The sequence below is a fragment of the Littorina saxatilis genome, linkage group LG9, assembly GCF_037325665.1.
Source record: "Littorina saxatilis isolate snail1 linkage group LG9, US_GU_Lsax_2.0, whole genome shotgun sequence".
NCBI lineage: Eukaryota > Metazoa > Mollusca > Gastropoda > Littorinimorpha > Littorinidae > Littorina > Littorina saxatilis.
In genome coordinates, this window is record NC_090253.1 from 53,224,103 (window position 1) to 53,241,602 (window position 17,500).

General features: G+C 42.7%; 3 protein-coding genes across 5 annotated transcripts in view; all 3 read left to right on the forward strand.

Moving 5' to 3' along the window:
- The window catches only part of LOC138976493 (transcription intermediary factor 1-beta-like), an 8,178-nt gene extending 2,405 nt beyond the window's left edge, over window positions 1-5,773 (forward strand). The window contains exons 2-6 of one of the 3 annotated variants that reach the window (XM_070349362.1): window positions 521-1,201; window positions 2,044-2,416; window positions 2,877-2,951; window positions 3,275-3,375; window positions 4,141-5,773. In XM_070349362.1, coding sequence (XP_070205463.1) covers window positions 548-1,201; window positions 2,044-2,416; window positions 2,877-2,951; window positions 3,275-3,375; window positions 4,141-4,272 — 1,335 coding nt within the window. In that variant the 5' untranslated portion in view covers window positions 521-547 and the 3' untranslated portion in view covers window positions 4,273-5,773. Of the gene's footprint in view, window positions 1-485; window positions 1,202-2,043; window positions 2,417-2,876; window positions 2,952-3,274; window positions 3,376-4,140 lie in introns of all 3 variants that reach the window. The other 2 variants (XM_070349360.1, XM_070349361.1) reach the window with 2 other exon arrangements.
- Window positions 1-17,500, forward strand: part of LOC138976492 (transcription intermediary factor 1-beta-like) — a 98,886-nt gene that overhangs the window by 64,256 nt on the left and 17,130 nt on the right. The window lies entirely within an intron of this gene.
- On the forward strand, window positions 13,792-15,175 carry LOC138976952 (uncharacterized). Its single transcript, XM_070349846.1, has 3 exons — window positions 13,792-14,161; window positions 14,625-14,692; window positions 15,119-15,175. Exons 1-3 carry the CDS (start codon window positions 13,921-13,923, stop codon window positions 15,173-15,175), a joined length of 366 nt encoding a protein of 121 aa, XP_070205947.1. The 5' UTR covers window positions 13,792-13,920.

Consider the following 17,500-nt stretch of genomic DNA (forward strand, 5'->3'; position numbering starts at 1 on the left):
CTCCAAGTTTCTTTGAAAATACACCAAGTTTCTTTGAAAATACACCAAGTTTCTTTGAAAATACACCAAGTTTCTTTGAAAATACTCCAAGTTTCTTTGAAAATACTCCAAGTTTCTTTGAAAATACACCAAGTTTCTTTGAAAATACTCCAAGTTTCTTTGAAAATACTCCAAGTTTCTTTGAAAATACTCCAAGTTTCTTTGAAAATACTCCAAGTTTCTTTGAAAATACACCAAGTTTCTTTGAAAATACACCAAGTTTCTTTGAAAATACACCAAGTTTCTTTGAAAATACTCCAAATGCAAAACAGGAGTTCCCAGGTCTGTAATTTATTTGTTTGTTTGTGTGTTTGTTTGTTTATGTGTGTATTTGTTTGTTTATTTAATATTAGAACAGTGCCAAACGCAAAGCATTTTGTAATCTAGTTTAGTTGTATTGTACAGTGTACACTTGGTGTTACTATATTTACCCCGTCCTTCTTCAGCTTTTCCACTGTTGAAAATCAGTTCAAGTTTGCAGGAAAGTTGGGAATCCTGAGAGTGTATCATGGCCGGTGTGACAAGCGCAGACATAGAGTGTCCAGTCTGCCATGACGATTTCACCAACCCCAAACTGCTGCCTTGCAACCACCTAGCGTGCCGTGACTGTGTTCTGTCCTGGCTACAGAAGGAAGGGGGACAGGGGGGTTGCCCCCTCTGCAGAGCCCCCATTCTCTCCTCCACACAGCAAGGTCAAGGTCAGCTGGCCACCATGGTTGACTCGCTCCCTACCGACTTCGCCACCGCAGCTCTGGTGGAAAGTCACAATGTACTAACTGGTTCACATATCTGTGCCATGTGTGAAAACAACGTCACAGCAACGTCATACTGCTTTGCATGCAGTATCAAACTGTGCAAGGCATGCACCAGCCATCACCAGAAACTTCCTGGAACTAGAGACCACACCCTGGAACAGCTCAATAAACTAACTGCAAAGCGATTGGCTGCAAACCACCAGGCAACATGTAACAACCACTCCAATAGGCCGGCTGAACTCTACTGCTCCGCCCACCAAGAGCTCATTTGCATACTGTGTGATTCAACCAATCACCGCAGCTGCCCAGAGGTGAAGGCCATCACAGACGTGGCGAGAGAGAAGAGGACAGAGCTGACACAACAGTCACAGAGACTGAAGGAGATAGCAGCAGGACTGGCAAAACAGGTGTGTGTGTTCTCCGTCATTGTGTAGGTCCTGTTCAGTACGACCTGTCCCTTCCCGCCCCTTCCTCCCGTGCTGTCTGTGCAAGCACAATCATGGTTATGCGTCTCTAAGCAACCGTGCGGCCATTATGGCCCACATACACTGTCAGTCGATTTTGTTTTTTAATATTTAGAAACAAGAAATTCCTCCGAGGTAGGAAAAACACCCCCGTCCTTAGCATTCTCACTGCCACCAACTGAGCAGGCACTGCTAACAAGTGTGGTCAGAAGTCAGAAGTCAGAAGTCAGAAGTCAGACGTCAGAAGTCAGAAGTCGGAAGTCGGAAGTCGGAAGTCAGAAGTCAGAAGTCATGGTTATGCGTCACTAAGCAACCGTGTGGCCCTTATGGCCCACATACACTCTCAGTCGATGTTTTTTTTAAATATTTAAATATAATGTTAATGCAACAACAAAGACAACATGTAATCGCCAGTCCAGAACGTTTAACTTAAAAATCTTTTTTAGTTTCAATAATACTACAAGGGTTGTTCATCCCTACCTGTATTTTGTGACACGTCATATTGTTTCAGATGAAGGTTGTTCATCCCTACCTGCATTTTGTGACACGTCATATTGTTTCAGATGAAGGTTGTTCATCCCTACCTGTATTTTGTGACACGTCATATTGTTTCAGATGAAGGTTGTTCATCCCTACCTGCATTTTGTGACACGTCATATTGTTTCAGATGAAGGTTGTTCATCCCTACCTGTATTTTGTGACACGTCATATTGTTTCAGATGAAGGTTGTTCATCCATACCTGTTCATCCCTACCTGCATTTTGTGACACGTCATATTGTTTCAGATGAAGGTTGCCAAAGAGAAGTTCAAGGGCATGCACAAGAAGGCGGATGATGTCTTTGATGACCTTCAGCAGTGTAGTGAGAAGCGACGTCAGCAGGTCCATGACCTCATTCAGAAAGAAGAAGATGCAACAATGACGTCATTTGCTGACATGGAGAAAGCGCGGGCAGCGATGACGTCAAACTCTGGTAACATCGATCACCTGGTGACGTCAGCCCCTGATGACGCACTCCTGCAGATGCTGAAGCAGCTGAAGTTACGTCTGGACGACCTTGAGTCAGAGAGTGGAACGACTGCGAAGGTCAAGGATGTGGGTGACATCGTATTTGACAGCCAGCTACTGACCCGTCTGAAATCAGATCTGTCTGAACTAGGTAACGTTCTTTCTTTGTGCTCCTACTGTAGCTTGTCTTGTCGGTCCTGGGACGTGATACAGGGTGACATACATGGACAGCATAACTTAATCATACTTTGTTTTACAATAACATCACAGTCTGATCACAGCATCCAGCTTATGAGGAGAGCGTGTACTCAATAATACTTTGTTATGCGTCGCAGTCTGTGTAGACGATGTTCTTTGTTCCGCTGTCTGCTTTCATGTGGCATTTCTCAGAGTTCTAACTAATGAGGGCGTCACTATAGTAGCTCAATCAATTGAGCTGATCAGTTGTCATGGTGAATTGATAATCAAAGACTTTTTGTCATGGTTGTCTGTTTGTTGTTGTTGCTGATGTTGTTGGTCTTTTAAACTGAAGGTGATAATGATAAATATATTGTTTATGATGATATTTACAGGGTCCATTGAGTGTCTTACACTGTAATTGTCCCTTCCAGGAGATATACAACAGCCACATCAGCAGACATCAGCATCACCATCAGCGACTTCCACAACGACCACCCCATCTTCAGGTAATGAACATGGTGCACACAGTCAGCGCAAGACGGTTTGGTCAATCGTGTCAGAAAGATGTTTCCGCTTAACTTATGCAGCAAAGAAAGGTTCCTTTGGTTGGTTGATTTCCGTGTACAGTTTCGCTTGGTTCGTCTGTGACTATCATCAATGTCCATCTTTATTCGTTTACTTTACCACATTATCTACATTAGAAAAATGAGTGTGTATGTATGTGTGTTTGTGTGTGTGTGTGTGTGTGTGTGTGTGTGTGTGAGTTTGTGTGTGTGTGTGTGTGTGTGTGTGTGTGTGTGTGTGTGTGTGTGTGTGTGTGTGTTGACAGGACAAACAGCTACAGCCAAACCAAGGAGAGCAGACCTGGCAGCAGTCCTGAAGGTGGGGGACAGGGTCAGACGGGGACCGGACTGGAGATATGACAATATGGTGAGTGCTGGTGTCCCTGTGCTGTATGTCTCACCTACATCCTGGTTCTGTCGTCTTAACAGAAGTGGCAACAGAATTAAAACTGAGGTAAAGGGGAGGGGGGACGGACACTATTGTGGTGAGGATTATTTTAGGAACACCTTTCATGTCCGTTCTCTTTTCTCGGTTCTCTTATCAGTTAGCCCCTAAAATACCCCAATCCCCTCCCTCCGCTTTTCTTCTCCACCCCCCCCCCCCCCCTCTGCTCCTCCGGTCCCCTCATATCCCCACCCCCCCTACTTGTGTTGACACAGAGCAGTAAGCAGTTGTTTGCCCTCCTTGATCATTGTGTCTTCCCATGAGTTACCTCCCCTCCCATTCCCCGTCTTGTTCCGAGCCTCCACCTCACCCTTCTATTATCCCTTTGGTATTCCTTACTTCACAACTTCCGTCCGACAAAGAAGTCATCTATCCTTTCTCTTTTCGCGCCACCATCAGCCCCCCCTCTCCCCGCCCCCCCCTTTTATCCTCCCAAAATGTCCTTCCCCCGCCATCTCCCCCCCCCCCTCCCCTCCCAAGGAGCTGTGGTCTGACTGACTTTGGGGGTTTAAAGTCCTCAGAGGTAGTTGGGACCTATTTTGGACATGATTGTGATCATCATGTTGGTCTCTGTTATCCTTTCGCTACCCCATCGCTTAAACCTGCCACCCGAACTCCTCCATATCCCTCCCACCCCCACCACCTGTGTGACCCAACAGAGCAGTGAGCAGTGTGTACTGTGTGCAGGACGGGGGAGGACCGGGCACCGTGACGAAGATCCGTTCAGAGGGAGTACAAGGCTGGGTGAGTGTCCGGTGGGACAGTGGCTTTGAAGGCTGTCACCGTATGGGAGGCCGCTATGAGCTGGACCTGGCCTGATCCACACCGCCACCACTCTGTGTACTCTGCACCACGTCATGTCGCCTGTCTGACGTCATGGTTTCACTGTAAAATGCCATTTGGTATCAACTGCTGTTTAATACGTTGATCACTTTGCGATTAACTTCTTTTTTTATATAATGATTGACGCTTTCAGTAATCATTATAATTATCATCATCGTGATCGTCATCATCAACGACCAACTTTTCATGTTATGTTTCTGTCATCGTTGTTGTCGTTGTTATTATCGTCGTGGTCGTCCTCCGACTCCTCGTCATCAGCAGCATCAGAATCATCATCATTATTACCAATACCAATACCCTTTCCTACATCTCCATTCCTCCTGTTATCAGCCAAGGCAAGGCAAGGCAAGGCAAGGCAAATTTATTTCAAGAAACCACATGGGGGTACATGAAAAAACTAAAATACAAGAACAAGAAAGAAATGTAGGCAGTTCCACCAATACATACATTATACGTTATTTGCGTGTTTGACCAAAATATGACATTTTACACAGATCGAGACAGTCATTGTTCTCCGAGACCGCGCTAGCGGTCGAGGTGAACAATGACTGTGGAGATCTGTGTAAAATGTCATATTTTGGTCAAACACGCAAATAACATTTATGTATCGATCGAATTCCTTTCAGGTACTATGACTTTGTTGTTGTTTTGACGATTGAACGAGGCCGGGCACACACACATGCAATCAAACACATAAGCTTCATATTTGGGCGTTTCAGGTTGACCGAAACTTCAAAGGAACTACAAAACACACGTCATGTACTGACTTTGTTGTTGTTTTGACATTAAACAGCACACACACATGCAATCAAACACATGACGTGTGTTTTGTAGTTCCTTTAAAGTTTCGGTCAACCTGAAACGCCCAATTATTATTAGTTATCGTTAGATTTGACTGTGATATCAACATTTATCAGTCTGAATGTCGAGAAAGCTGAACTCATATCAGATCGATGATTCAGCCTTTCGAGACATTCAGACTGATAAATGTTGATATCACAGTCAAATCTAACGATAACGATTTTATCGCATTCGATTTCGGAACAGTAGGAATCATAAACCTACCTAAGAAGTCAGACAAACGCAAGGGAGGCTACTGCCTTGTATTTAATGTTGGAAATGTTGGGTTGTCTTTTCCTGCTTTCCGCGTAACTTTGCTGCTCTTACTTTTATTTTTCAGTAACTGGTTCTTTTTCTCAGACAAAATAAGGCATTTATAATGAAAAAAGAACAAAAATATACGGTTGAAACTGATCATCAACAAAGGCTAACAAGTTCAGTGGAGTTGCCAGTTCGAAGGAACAACGAACGGAGAATCATCAGAATGTCCCAGTTACTTCCTCAGTCGTACTCTTTTTGACTGTTCGATTTGGCAATTCTGAACGATGGCTGGAACTGAAGTGCGCCAGGCAGTATCAGCAAAGTCCTCTAGCTCATTTTCTGTGCCCAAGAAAGCTTCCAGGTATTTGTCGGTATCGGCGGATTGCATAATAATGTTGTCGAAGCTCAGTCTCGCTTACGACTCATCCAAAATGGCGTCCTCCGACGGCGCTGTGACTGTGATAGATGCTGAAAGTTGTTCGGTTGATGTTGTATGGCTACGACTAAGAAAGGTGGACAATGGTTCATGCAGGTGCGAACTGTTTAAATCGGCTGCTCATTTCCTGCCTTTGTGTGAGTGATGTGCGCTGAAACACTGCAAGAGATCTCACAGTTTTCTAAGTAAGTACTGCCACTACTGGTACTTTCAAGGTCAGCTTTGTTTATGGCTGTTCCAACTACCTCAGTCGGTAAGATTGTAACATTCTTTTCTACTACTTCTCTGTTAAAGCTGGGTGGGAACAGTTTGATTTTATTCATTGCACAGCTTAATCTTTCTGATTCAATTACTTTTCTTTTTAAATTTGTGATTTAAAAAAAAGGGAGACATTTGTTTCCTTCAGGTGAGATTTTATTCTTCAAAATTAAAATTGATGAACTACTTCCTGCGCGATATCAAATTCGCTGGGAACTTCCTGCGCGATGTCAATTGATATACAGTTCCTAGTTAACCAATGACAACAGCATGTTTTGTCATCAGTAAAAATGCGATAAAAAGTTTTGTAGGCCTCTGACGTCACATGACTCAAAGAAGGGAAATCCAATGTCCAATCGATACATATATATTATATCAACTCATTCCGATGAAAAAAGAAAATAAATTGTTTTACAATATGGATTTCAAGTCTCCAAAATAGGAATACCAAGAATAGTTGTATTGTGTATGCACGTTCAAATCGTGTTTTTTTCTGCTGATCGAGGCTTCTGCTGATGTTGTATGTTCATGTACCATGTACCACCTCTTTGTCTTATATATCGTAGCAAGACCGTAGTGCTAGTTTGCTTGGAGAGTGCTAGCAATGACTGTAGAGTCCAGAGTATAACGTCTGAATGCTGAATATAACACGTCTTAAAGTGGCGAGTATTTTACTCGCCATGGCGAGTAGAAACATGTAACCGGCGAGTAGAAATGTTTATCGAGTAAAGTTGCTGAAACAAATTGTTGGTTTGGCTAGTAAAGTTTGCTCTCTGGCTAGTACATTTTCAGAATCATTAGCCAAAGGCGAGTACACAATTTGTTGGACTTTCAGGGCTGGATAGTTGTACTGACATTCCAGTGAATCCTTTTGAGATGCTGAAAAGTCTTCGAAAGTTTGTTTGTTTGTTCGTTAACGTTCATGGGCTGAAACTCCCGCGGCTTTTACGTGTATGACCGTTTTTACCCCGCCATTTAGGCAGCCATACGCCGCTTTCGGAGGAAGCATGCTGGGTATTTTCGTGTTTCTATGACCCACCGAACTCTGACATGGATTACAGGATCTTTTTCGTGCGCACTTGGTCTTGTGCTTGCGTGTACACACGGGGGTGTTCGGACACCGAGGAGAGTCTGCACACAAAGTTGACTCTGAGAAATAAATCTCTCGCCTAACGTGGCCCGGGGACGAACTCACGCTGACAGCGGCCAACTGGATACAAATCCAGCGCGCTACCGACTGAGCTACATCCCCGCCCTGTCTTCGAAAGTGTATTTTATGATTTGTGATAAGATATTGAACTTGTATTTGCGCGGTTCTGTTTTAAAGCTGCTAGTTATTTACTTTGTGATTTATATCCGAAGTTTCTTTGGCAATAGAGTTCATAATAATTGAATTAAAACGTCGAACTGATATTTTCATAATAGTTTTATTATGGTGCTGGTTAATCTTTGAAAGTATAATAAGGATTTCTATCCGATGTTTTGTGCTGTCGCTGTGGAAACGGCTTGTCAGTCTGAGACAATAGAGATCGTGGTTATGAAATTAACACGTTGAAGTTATTTTTCATGATTATTTGATTATGATGCTGGTTAATCTTCTCAAGTATTTTTTTTAATTAAATGTTATCCCATATGTTGTAACATCACTGTGCAAGCATGCTCATTGCGTGTGTGTAATCTGTGTTTATATTTTGTTCAACTTTGTTCTTAATATTCTGAAAGGCGACAGTTCTAGTTTTGACGAATAGATAGTAAAATGACAATAGTATTGTTGAAAACCAATCTTGGGGAGTCTGATACAATAAAATAAAGAAATGATCAGTGGCTGAATAGTGCAAATGGAGAATGAATTGATGGATGGATGAATGGGTTGATGGATGGGTTGATGGATTGATGGATGAATGGGTTGATGGATGGATAGATGGATGGATGGATGAAAGATTGGGAAGTGAGACATGAAGAGTACGTCAGGTCAATACCAAAAGTCCGATTTCTGTTTCTAGCGTATTGCCGTAAAACATTACGAGGTAGTAAAGTGAGTGAATACAACTTATAGGAAGTGCAACTATTTTTTAAAATAAATATATATATTTGGTAAAAAACCACAAAAAAACCCACTTGACTTAAACCAGGTTATTTTACGTTCAAGCTAATACATTGACCTTAACGACTCCATGCTGAAAAGCATTCTCCTGGACCGGACGCAGCCAAATATTGATACTCAAAACAATGAAAGAGCTGTCCTATAAAATATGTTTTTCGACAAAGAACAAACGACAGCTGCAACTTTGAATCTGACTCCATAAGATACGTGTTGCAATCTTGCACCTGTTAGATTTAATACAATTACACCACAGTTTCATGGTCTACACCTGTTAGATTTAATACAATTACACCACAGTTTCATGGTCTACACCTGCAGTTCGCGATGAGAAGTAACGGGTGTAAGCAATAAGTAACAGACCATCATCGAGTCTATCATCTTACACATAAACATTTAAAATCGTCGTTTGTCCTTCACAGAAAAAGTAATTTATCTAAATAAGGCAAGGCGAGAGAAGCTACAGACGTGTCATGTGTTTAGCAAACACTTCAAGAACGTGAGTGTTCGTCACACCGAGCGCTTCCAATAACTGAGTTGACCCTGGTCACACACACACACATACACACACACACACACACACACACACACACACACACACACTGACACACACACACATGCACATGTACACACCCACACACACACACGCACGCACGCGCACACACACACACGCACACACAAACACACACACACGTGCACGCACGCACACACAAACACACACACACACACACACACACACACACACACACACACACACACACACACACACACACACACACACCGTACCCTACCCTGCGCTATGCAGACATACCGTCCATAAGACAGAAGAACAGAACGAAGCTTCTCTCGCTGTGTCTGGCGCCTGTGGAACTACAGCCGCAGATAATCACAGAGCAACACGACTGCACAGAGTTACCTCCCATGGATCAACCACCCACTTCCGCATTGACGATACTTCGTGTTGTGTTGAGCGCAGCGAGCAAATCAAACCATCCCTGCTGACACCTGACAGGTAACCCTTTCTGTCTTTTGACCACCACAGTCTGAGTGATAATGATGATGTGTGTGTGTGTGTGTCGAACTATCGAAACGACAGCGCTGGTCTGTGTATTGTGTGTGTCACTGTGTGCCGTCAGTTGTCAGCGGTAGAACGCTCGGTATGACTGCACTGAAGAGAATGTCAGCTACTTGAATGTAGGTCAGTGGAACGAAAGGCAAGACTGGTGTTACTTGTGCAGTGGTGTGTTGAAAAAGACATTTGTATACTGAAGGGCAGAACGCTTTGTTATGTTCCTCTGCACTCTGCGCACAAACTGTTTAAAGAGAAACAAGTTCAGATATGCTGTCATTTCCTACTTTCGGTTTCAATGCATTCTTCGAAAAGTAAGAAGGTTTCCAAGCTGCAGTTTCCCGAGAAATCAACGTTTTTAGCTAACCTAAATGAGCTTCAAAAGGTTCATAATAATAATAATAATAATAATGGACATTTGCTATAGCGCATAATCATATATATGCTCAATGCGCTTTACAATAACTAGAATTAACATAACTAATAATAAAACCATACACAATGAACAAGACCCACAATCTACATAACATAGCATACTCAGCATACTCCATGCAAGCAAACACAAAAGCTTAACACACTCCAAGCACGCAAGACCAAGCAAACAGGGTAAAGGCAAAACAAAGTCATACAAGCAAAGCCATACAAGCAAAATCAATACCGAACTCCATGCAAACAATACTCAAAGCTCAAAAACATGACAAAGCAACGGAATGAGAAAAAGCCATATATCACATACACATTCAACAACATGGACACACGTGAAAACAGCGTTGAAGCAGCAGCTTATGATAGTCACCGAGATGCAGTCCTGGGGGGGGGGGGGGGGGGGGGGGGATCATGTGTACGCAAGTGAAAGAAGATGCGTTTTCAGTCAGGCCTGTGCTGACAGAGCCAGAGCCATGAAACATTTTAATAGATTAGGGAATTACATTTGAAAGTCCAGTATAACTCACTGGATGGTGGTCGGGTAGAACTGTTTTCGAATCCAGCAAGTGTGTGTGTGTGTGTGTGTGTGTGTGTGTGTGTGTGTGTGTGTGTGTGTGTGTGTGTGTGTGTGTGCGTGTGTGTGTGTGTGTGTTTGCGTGCGTGCGTGCGTATGAGTGCGTGCGTGCATGTGTGTGTGTTTGTGTGTGTGAGTGTGTGTCAGTGTGCGTACGCGTGCGTGTGTGTGTGTGTGACTATCTGTGTGTTCAAAGATGAAGTATGGATCTGCGGTATGATTCTTAATTCAGTCATCTTTAGGTTTTTATTGATTTGATTTTAACACAGATGTTTATCTGCGGGCTGACACTGAGGGAGAGTGAAGGAATTGTTATAGAAGGACGCAGTAATCAAATCTAGTGTGTCGCTTATCATTTAGTGAAGAAATCACAAACAGCTTTCACTGTAGAGTCGTGCTGTTATATAGGCTAATGTGAGAGAGAAAAGAACTGCAACAAAATGTTCCTGTAGTCTGCATGCAGTGTATGTTCTTCTGTATCTGTACTGTGTATGTTATTATTTTACGCCGATAACCAGCCTGTAGTGTGTATTCTTTTTTGTTTTGTCTGTATAATCTGAACGTAGTTCATATAGAGATTGTATCTGAACGTAGTTTATGTAGAGATTGCATATACTGTCCTGCGTATTTGTAACTCACGTTGGGAATCCCGAGAGACTTAATTCCTATCTTGACTGAGTGGGTCACTTGAATTGCAGTCACAGAGTGTACTAAGCTCTTCTCAATGTGTCTGTGATCTGCATGTGGAATGAGTTTTTCTCTGTGTTGTGTCTGAAAGTTTGTGTGTTGACTCTGCTCTTGTCTAATACCTGTAATATGCACGTAGTATTTTGTTGCACTAACTGTGATTGTACAAAGTATGCATTGACTCTGTACTGTTGTATTGTGTGTGTGGTCTGCGTGTAGTTTGCGTGTCTGTACTTTGCAGTGTATGCAGTTTTAGTGGTGTGTGAATTATTGTGTGGTGTGTGTATTATTGTGTGGTGTGTGTATTATTGTGTGGTGTGTGTATTATTGTGTGGTGTGTGTATTATTGTGTGGTGTGTGTATTATTGTGTGGTGTGTGTATTATTGTGTGGTGTGTGTATTATTGTGTGGTGTGTGTATTATTGTGTTGTGTGTGTATTAATGTGTGGTATGTGTGTATTATTGTGTGGTGTGTGTATTATTGTGTGGTGTGTGTATTATTGTGTTGTGCGTTTGTATTATTGTGTGGTGTGTGTTTTATTGTGTGGTGTGTGTATTGTTGTGTGGTGTGTGTAATATTGTGTGGTGTGTGTATTATTGTGTGGTGTGTGTATTATTGTGTGGTGTGTGTAATATTGTGTGGTGTGTGTATTATTGTGTGGTGTGTGTATTGTTGTGTGGTGTGTGTAATATTGTGGGGTGTGTTTAGTATTGTCTGGTGTGTTTGTATTAATGTGTGGTGTGTGTATTATTGTGTGAAGTGTGTATTATTGTGTTGTGTGTGTGGTATTGTGTGGTGTGTTTGCATTATTGTGTGGTGTTTGTATTATTGTGTGGTGTGTTTGTATTATTGTGTGCATGTGGTGTGTGTAGTATTCTGTGGTGTTTGTAGTATTCTGTGATGTGTTTGTGGTCTACTATATCGTCTGTACTTTTCTGGAGATTTTCCTTCTGTGTATTTCATATTTTGTCCTGTGTGTTTCTTGAGAATACTCCAAATGAAAAACAGGAGTTCCTAGGTCTGTGATTTATTTGTCTGTTTGTGTGTTTGTTTGTTTATTTGTGTATTTGTTTGTATATTTGATATTAGAACAGTGCCAAACGTAAAGCGTTTTGTAATCTAGTTTAGTTGTACTGTACAGTGTACACGTGCCGTTACTATATTTACCCCGTTCTGTACTTTTTCATCTTTTCCACTGTTACAAATCAGTTCAAATTTGCAGGAAAGTTGGGAATCCTGAGAGTGTATCATGGCCGGTGTGACAAGCGCAGACACAGAGTGTCCAGTCTGCCATGACGATTTCACCAACCCCAAACTGCTGCCTTGCAACCACCTAGCGTGCCGTGACTGTGTTCTGTCCTGGCTACAGAAGGAAGGGGGACAGGGGGGTTGCCCCCTCTGCAGAGCCCCCATTCTCTCCTCCACACAGCAAGGCCAAGGTCAGCTGGCCACCAAGGTTGACTCACTTCCTACCGACTTCGGCACCCCAGCTCTGGTGGAAAGTCACAATGTACTAACTGGTTCACATATCTGTGCCATGTGTGAAAACAACGTCACAGCAACGTCATACTGCTTTGCATGCAGTATCAAACTGTGCAAGGCATGCACCAGCCATCACCAGAAACTTCCTGGAACTAGAGACCACACCCTGGAACAGCTCAATAAACTAACTGCAAAGCGATTGGCTGCAAACCACCAGGCAACATGTAACAACCACTCCAATAGGCCGGCTGAACTCTACTGCTCCGCCCACCAAGAGCTCATTTGCATGCTGTGTGCTACAACCAATCACCGCAGCTGCCCAGACGTGAAGGCCATCACAGACGTGGCGAGAGAGAAGAGGACAGAGCTGACACAACAGTCACAGAGACTGAAGGAGATAGCAGCAGGACTGGCAAAACAGGTGTGTGTGTTCTCCGTCATTGTGTAGGTCCTGTTTAGTACGACCTGTTCCTTCCCCCCCCCCCCCCCCCCCCCTTTGGCGCGTGTTGTCTGTGTAAGCACAATCATGGTAATGCGTCTCTAAGCAACCGTGCGGCCCTTATGGCCCACATAAACTGTCAGTCGATTTTTTTTAAATATTTATAAATATTGTTAATGCAACAACAAAGACAACATGTAATCACCAGTCCAGAACGTTAACTTTAAATAGTACTGTAAGCTAGGGTTGTTCATCGCTACCTGTATTTTGTGAAACATATTGTTTCAGATGGAGGTGGTTCATCCTACCTGCATTTTGTGACACATCATCTTGTTTCAGATGAAGGTTGTTCATCCCTACCTGCATTTTGTGACACTTCATATTGTTTCAGATTAAGGTTGTCCATCCCTACCTGCATTTTGTGACACGTATTGTTTCAGATGAACGTTGTTCATCCCTACCTGCATTTTGTGACACGTCATATTGTTTCAGATGAAGGTTGTTCATTCCTACCTGCATTTTGTGACACGTCATATTGTTTCAGATGAAGGTTGTTCATTTAATTTTTTTATATTTTTTTTTGCTTAACGCCCAGCCGACCACGAAGGGCCATATCAGGGCGGTGCTGCTTTGACATATAACGTGCGCCACACACAAGACAGAAGTCGCAGAAAAGGCTTCATGTCTCACCCAGTCACACATTATTCTGACACCGGACCAACCAGTCCTAGCACTAACCCCATAATGCCAGACGCCAGGCGGAGCAGCCACTAGATTGCCAAGTCTTAGGTATGACCCGGCCGGGGTTCGAATCCACGACCTCCCGATCACGGGGCGGACGCCTTACCACTGGGCCAACCGTGCCGGTTAAGGTTGTTCATCCATACCTGTATTTTGTGACACGTCATAATGTTTCAGATGAAGGTTGCCAAAGATAAGTTCAAGGGCATGCACAAGAAGGCGGATGACGTCTTTGATGACATTGATCAGTGTTGTGAGAAGTGACGTCAGCAGGTCCATGACCTCATTCAGAAAGAAGAAGATGCAACAATGACGTCATTTGCTGACATGGAGAAAGCGCGGGCAGCGATGACGTCAAACTCTGGTAACATCGATCACCTGGTGACGTCAGCCCCTGATGACGCACTCCTGCAGATGCTGAAGCAGCTGAAGTTACGTCTGGACGACCTTGAGTCAGAGAGTGGAACGACCGCCAAGGTCAAGGATGTGGGTGACATCGTATTTGACAGCCAGCTACTGACCCGTCTGAAATCAGATCTGTCTGAACTAGGTAACGTTCTTTCTTTGTGCTCCTACTGTAGCTTGTCTTGTCGGTCCTGGGACGTGATGCAGGGTGACATACATGGACAGCATAACTTAATCATACTTTGTTTTACAGTAACATCACAGTCTGATCACAGCATCCAGCTTATGAAGAGAGTTTGTACTCAATAATACTTCGTTATGTGTCGCAGTCTGTTGAGACGATGTTCTGCTTTTTTCCGCTGTCTGCTTTCATGTGGCACGTTTAAGAGTTCTAAACAATGAGGGCGTCACTATAGTAGCTCCAGCAATTGAGTAGATCAGTTGTCATGGTGAATTGATAATCAAAGACTCTTCGTCATGATTGTCTGTTTGTTGTTGTTGCTGATGTTGTTGGTCTTTTAAACTGAAGGTGATAATGATAAATATATTGTTTATGATGATATTTACAGGGTCCATTGAGTCTCTTACACTGTAATTGTCCCTTACAGGAGATATACAAAAGCCACATCAGCAGACATCAGCGACTGCCTGTTACGGAGGGTTTTTTCGTGAAAATGTCTGTGTGTTGTTAATACTCTATCAGAAAGAAAAATGCGTGCTCTACTCTGTTTACAATTCACTCCATTTCGCACACACACAGCATTCAAACTAGGTACAAAGACTAAACACACTTTTGCCCTTTGCCCTCGTACCTATATTCAAGTAATCACAAGTCACCACAAGTAATCACAACATATAATAACTCACATACAATTAAATTCTCTTGCATTCACTAGAACATATCAATAACTTGATTAGTATGAAGATGAATGTCCTGTCCCTCGATGACTTCGTCCTTGTTGACTCTAGGTTCAATATTCACACATACTTAGCTGGTTACTTCACGTGTCAACTCACAGTTCAGTGGCCGCACACACTATTCTGGATTCGCCCAATCCTTTTCTACACAACTTAGCTGGTTACCTCACTTGTCAACTCACAGTTCAGTGGTTACAAGTATTATTCTGGATTCGCACAATCCTTCTACACAACTTCTTAGGTGCGCACATTCTCTTGCGACACACAATTCCGTTTACTCACGGTTCAGCGGGTTCGACACTTGCTCCATATCACACCTATGACAGTCGACCTTCATGGTGATATGGGGTGGGGTTCCACCAAAAACAAGTTCTCCTGCGCTGCGCTCCAACCCTGCGCCGACCTTCCTTGTCCTGGCAGCAAGGAGGGGATGCCAAACTTCTCGTCACGTTTACCCCTCGGTTGAGCGCATCCTACTCCTACCTCCCGCAGTGGGGCACTGCGGTTATGAAATTAAAGGCCCCTCCTGTTTTTGGAACCGCAGGAGCTTTCTAGTTTGCTGTTAGGTAGATTTTTGGTTCCTCTTTCCTGGCATGCTCTCTTTTTCTTCATGAATTCTTTTCTTTTTTCTGCCTTCTTGCTCATTCACCTGTATTTTTTCCAAAAATCTCTTCTCTTGTCGCTTGTCTCGCGATTCATGTATAGTTTAATCTGTTAGTGTTCTGATGTAAGTCCAGCAGTAGATAGGTTAAGCCTATTTTAACATACTGGAAACTGGTAATCTTCCAGTAGGTATTAATTTAGTTTTACTAAAGCCTGCTGGGACACAAGTAATGGGTTAGTGCATTTGTAAACAGGAATCGCTTGACAAGTGGCCCCCTTCATCCCCCCCTTCCTCGTCCTGATATGGCTCTGCGTAGTCGGCTGGACGTTAAGCAACAAATAAACAAACAAACAAACCTACTCCTACCGGGGTGCTGTGTAAACAGTTTACGTTTCTATAAGTTTCAATTCTTAAATAAACTTCTCCACAAAATAATAATTCCACTCTTACTCAATACTATTCATTCATCCGTCAACTAGCTTATGCTGTTACAGTATTACAACAGCTCATTTACAGATTACTCCCATCACGGTTATCACCCCCCAATTCGTAAAGACAGACCTAACGACCCCCACGGCGGGGTAGCAGTATACGTGAAAAACAGTCTTGTGTGCAAACCAAGGCATGACCTTCTGATCCCCCAGCTTGAGGCCGTATGGGTTGAAACTAGATTAAACCAGGATACGCTGTTAATAGGTACATTTTATAGGCCGCCTAACTCTAATGTAGAATACTGGAAACTCATCGATCAGTCAATTAAAAATGTCGCCGCTTCAGAGCATATGTTTATTATTCTTGGTGATTTAAATTCAGATTTTACAAACAACCCGTCGCAGCATCTTCTTGATATTATCACTTTAAACAGTCTACAACAACTAGTTACACTTCCGACCCGCGTTACAGAAACAACATCGTCATGCATTGACCTTATTCTTACCTCGAGTGTAGACATCGTGCAAAGCATTAACGTTCTACCCCCTATTTGCAGCGACCATTCTGTGCCATGTGCGACAATCAAGAAACACATACATAAAACTCCTGCATCTAAAAGAACAATATTTAACTATTCCAAATTAAACAAAGAAAAATTCCTTATCGAATTGAGGAAAATCGACTGGATGAACATTGCAACGCTACACACTGTCAACGAAGCTGCCAGGTCATTTTCCGAAAAGCTGTTAAGTGTCGCAAGACTATGCATGCCAGTAAAGACAATAACTGTTCGCGATCAAGACGCACCATGGATGACAGAGGAAATTATAAAACTACGCGACAAAAAAAGATCAGTTCATGATACAGCAGTGCGACTAAACACACCTGAGGCCTGGGAACACTTTCGTATGTCTCGCAATAATTATACTGACACAATTCGTAATCGGAAATTAGAATATATAAAAGAATTAGACAAAAAAGTATCCAGTGGAGATAACTTTGGCACTAAAAATTGGTGGAAACTAGTTAAATCATTCTTATCAAAGAAAGGATCAAACCCCAATGAAATTCCTCCTTTGACGTCAAACGGAACAACCTACTATACTAACCTAGAAAAGGCAAACTTGTTCAACGACTTCTTTATCCAACAGTCCATTGTCGAAGACGATATGTCAGACATTCCTGAAGTACCAAGGCTTCCTTGCAGAATAAACAATCTCACACTTTCAGTCGAAGAAGTTAAAAATACGATTAACAAACTAGACAAAACAAAAGCAGTCGGTCCAGACGAAATCCACAATCGAATTTTAATTGAGAGCTGCGAAGTGATTTGTGACAGCCTAACTGCACTGTTTAATCGGTCTTTACATGAAGGACTTTTTCCGTCAGTTTGGAAAATAGCCCACGTTTCACCAGTTCATAAAAAGGGGAACAAAGATACATGTAGTAATTATCGTCCAATCTCCCTCCTAAGCTGTGTTGGCAAAACACTAGAGAAATGTATACAAATTCATGTCTTTGACTACTTAA

Excerpts from the sequence above, each read along its gene's own strand:
- LOC138976952 (XM_070349846.1), top strand. The coding sequence starts at position 13,921 with ATGACGTCATTTGCTGACATGGAGAAAGCGCGGGCAGCGATGACGTCA. Across the intron at positions 14,162-14,624 it reads ATCAGATCTGTCTGAACTAG|GAGATATACAAAAGCCACAT; the intron begins GTAACGTTCTTT and ends TGTCCCTTACAG. Across the intron at positions 14,693-15,118 it reads GAGGGTTTTTTCGTGAAAAT|TTCAGTGGTTACAAGTATTA; the intron begins GTCTGTGTGTTG and ends GTCAACTCACAG.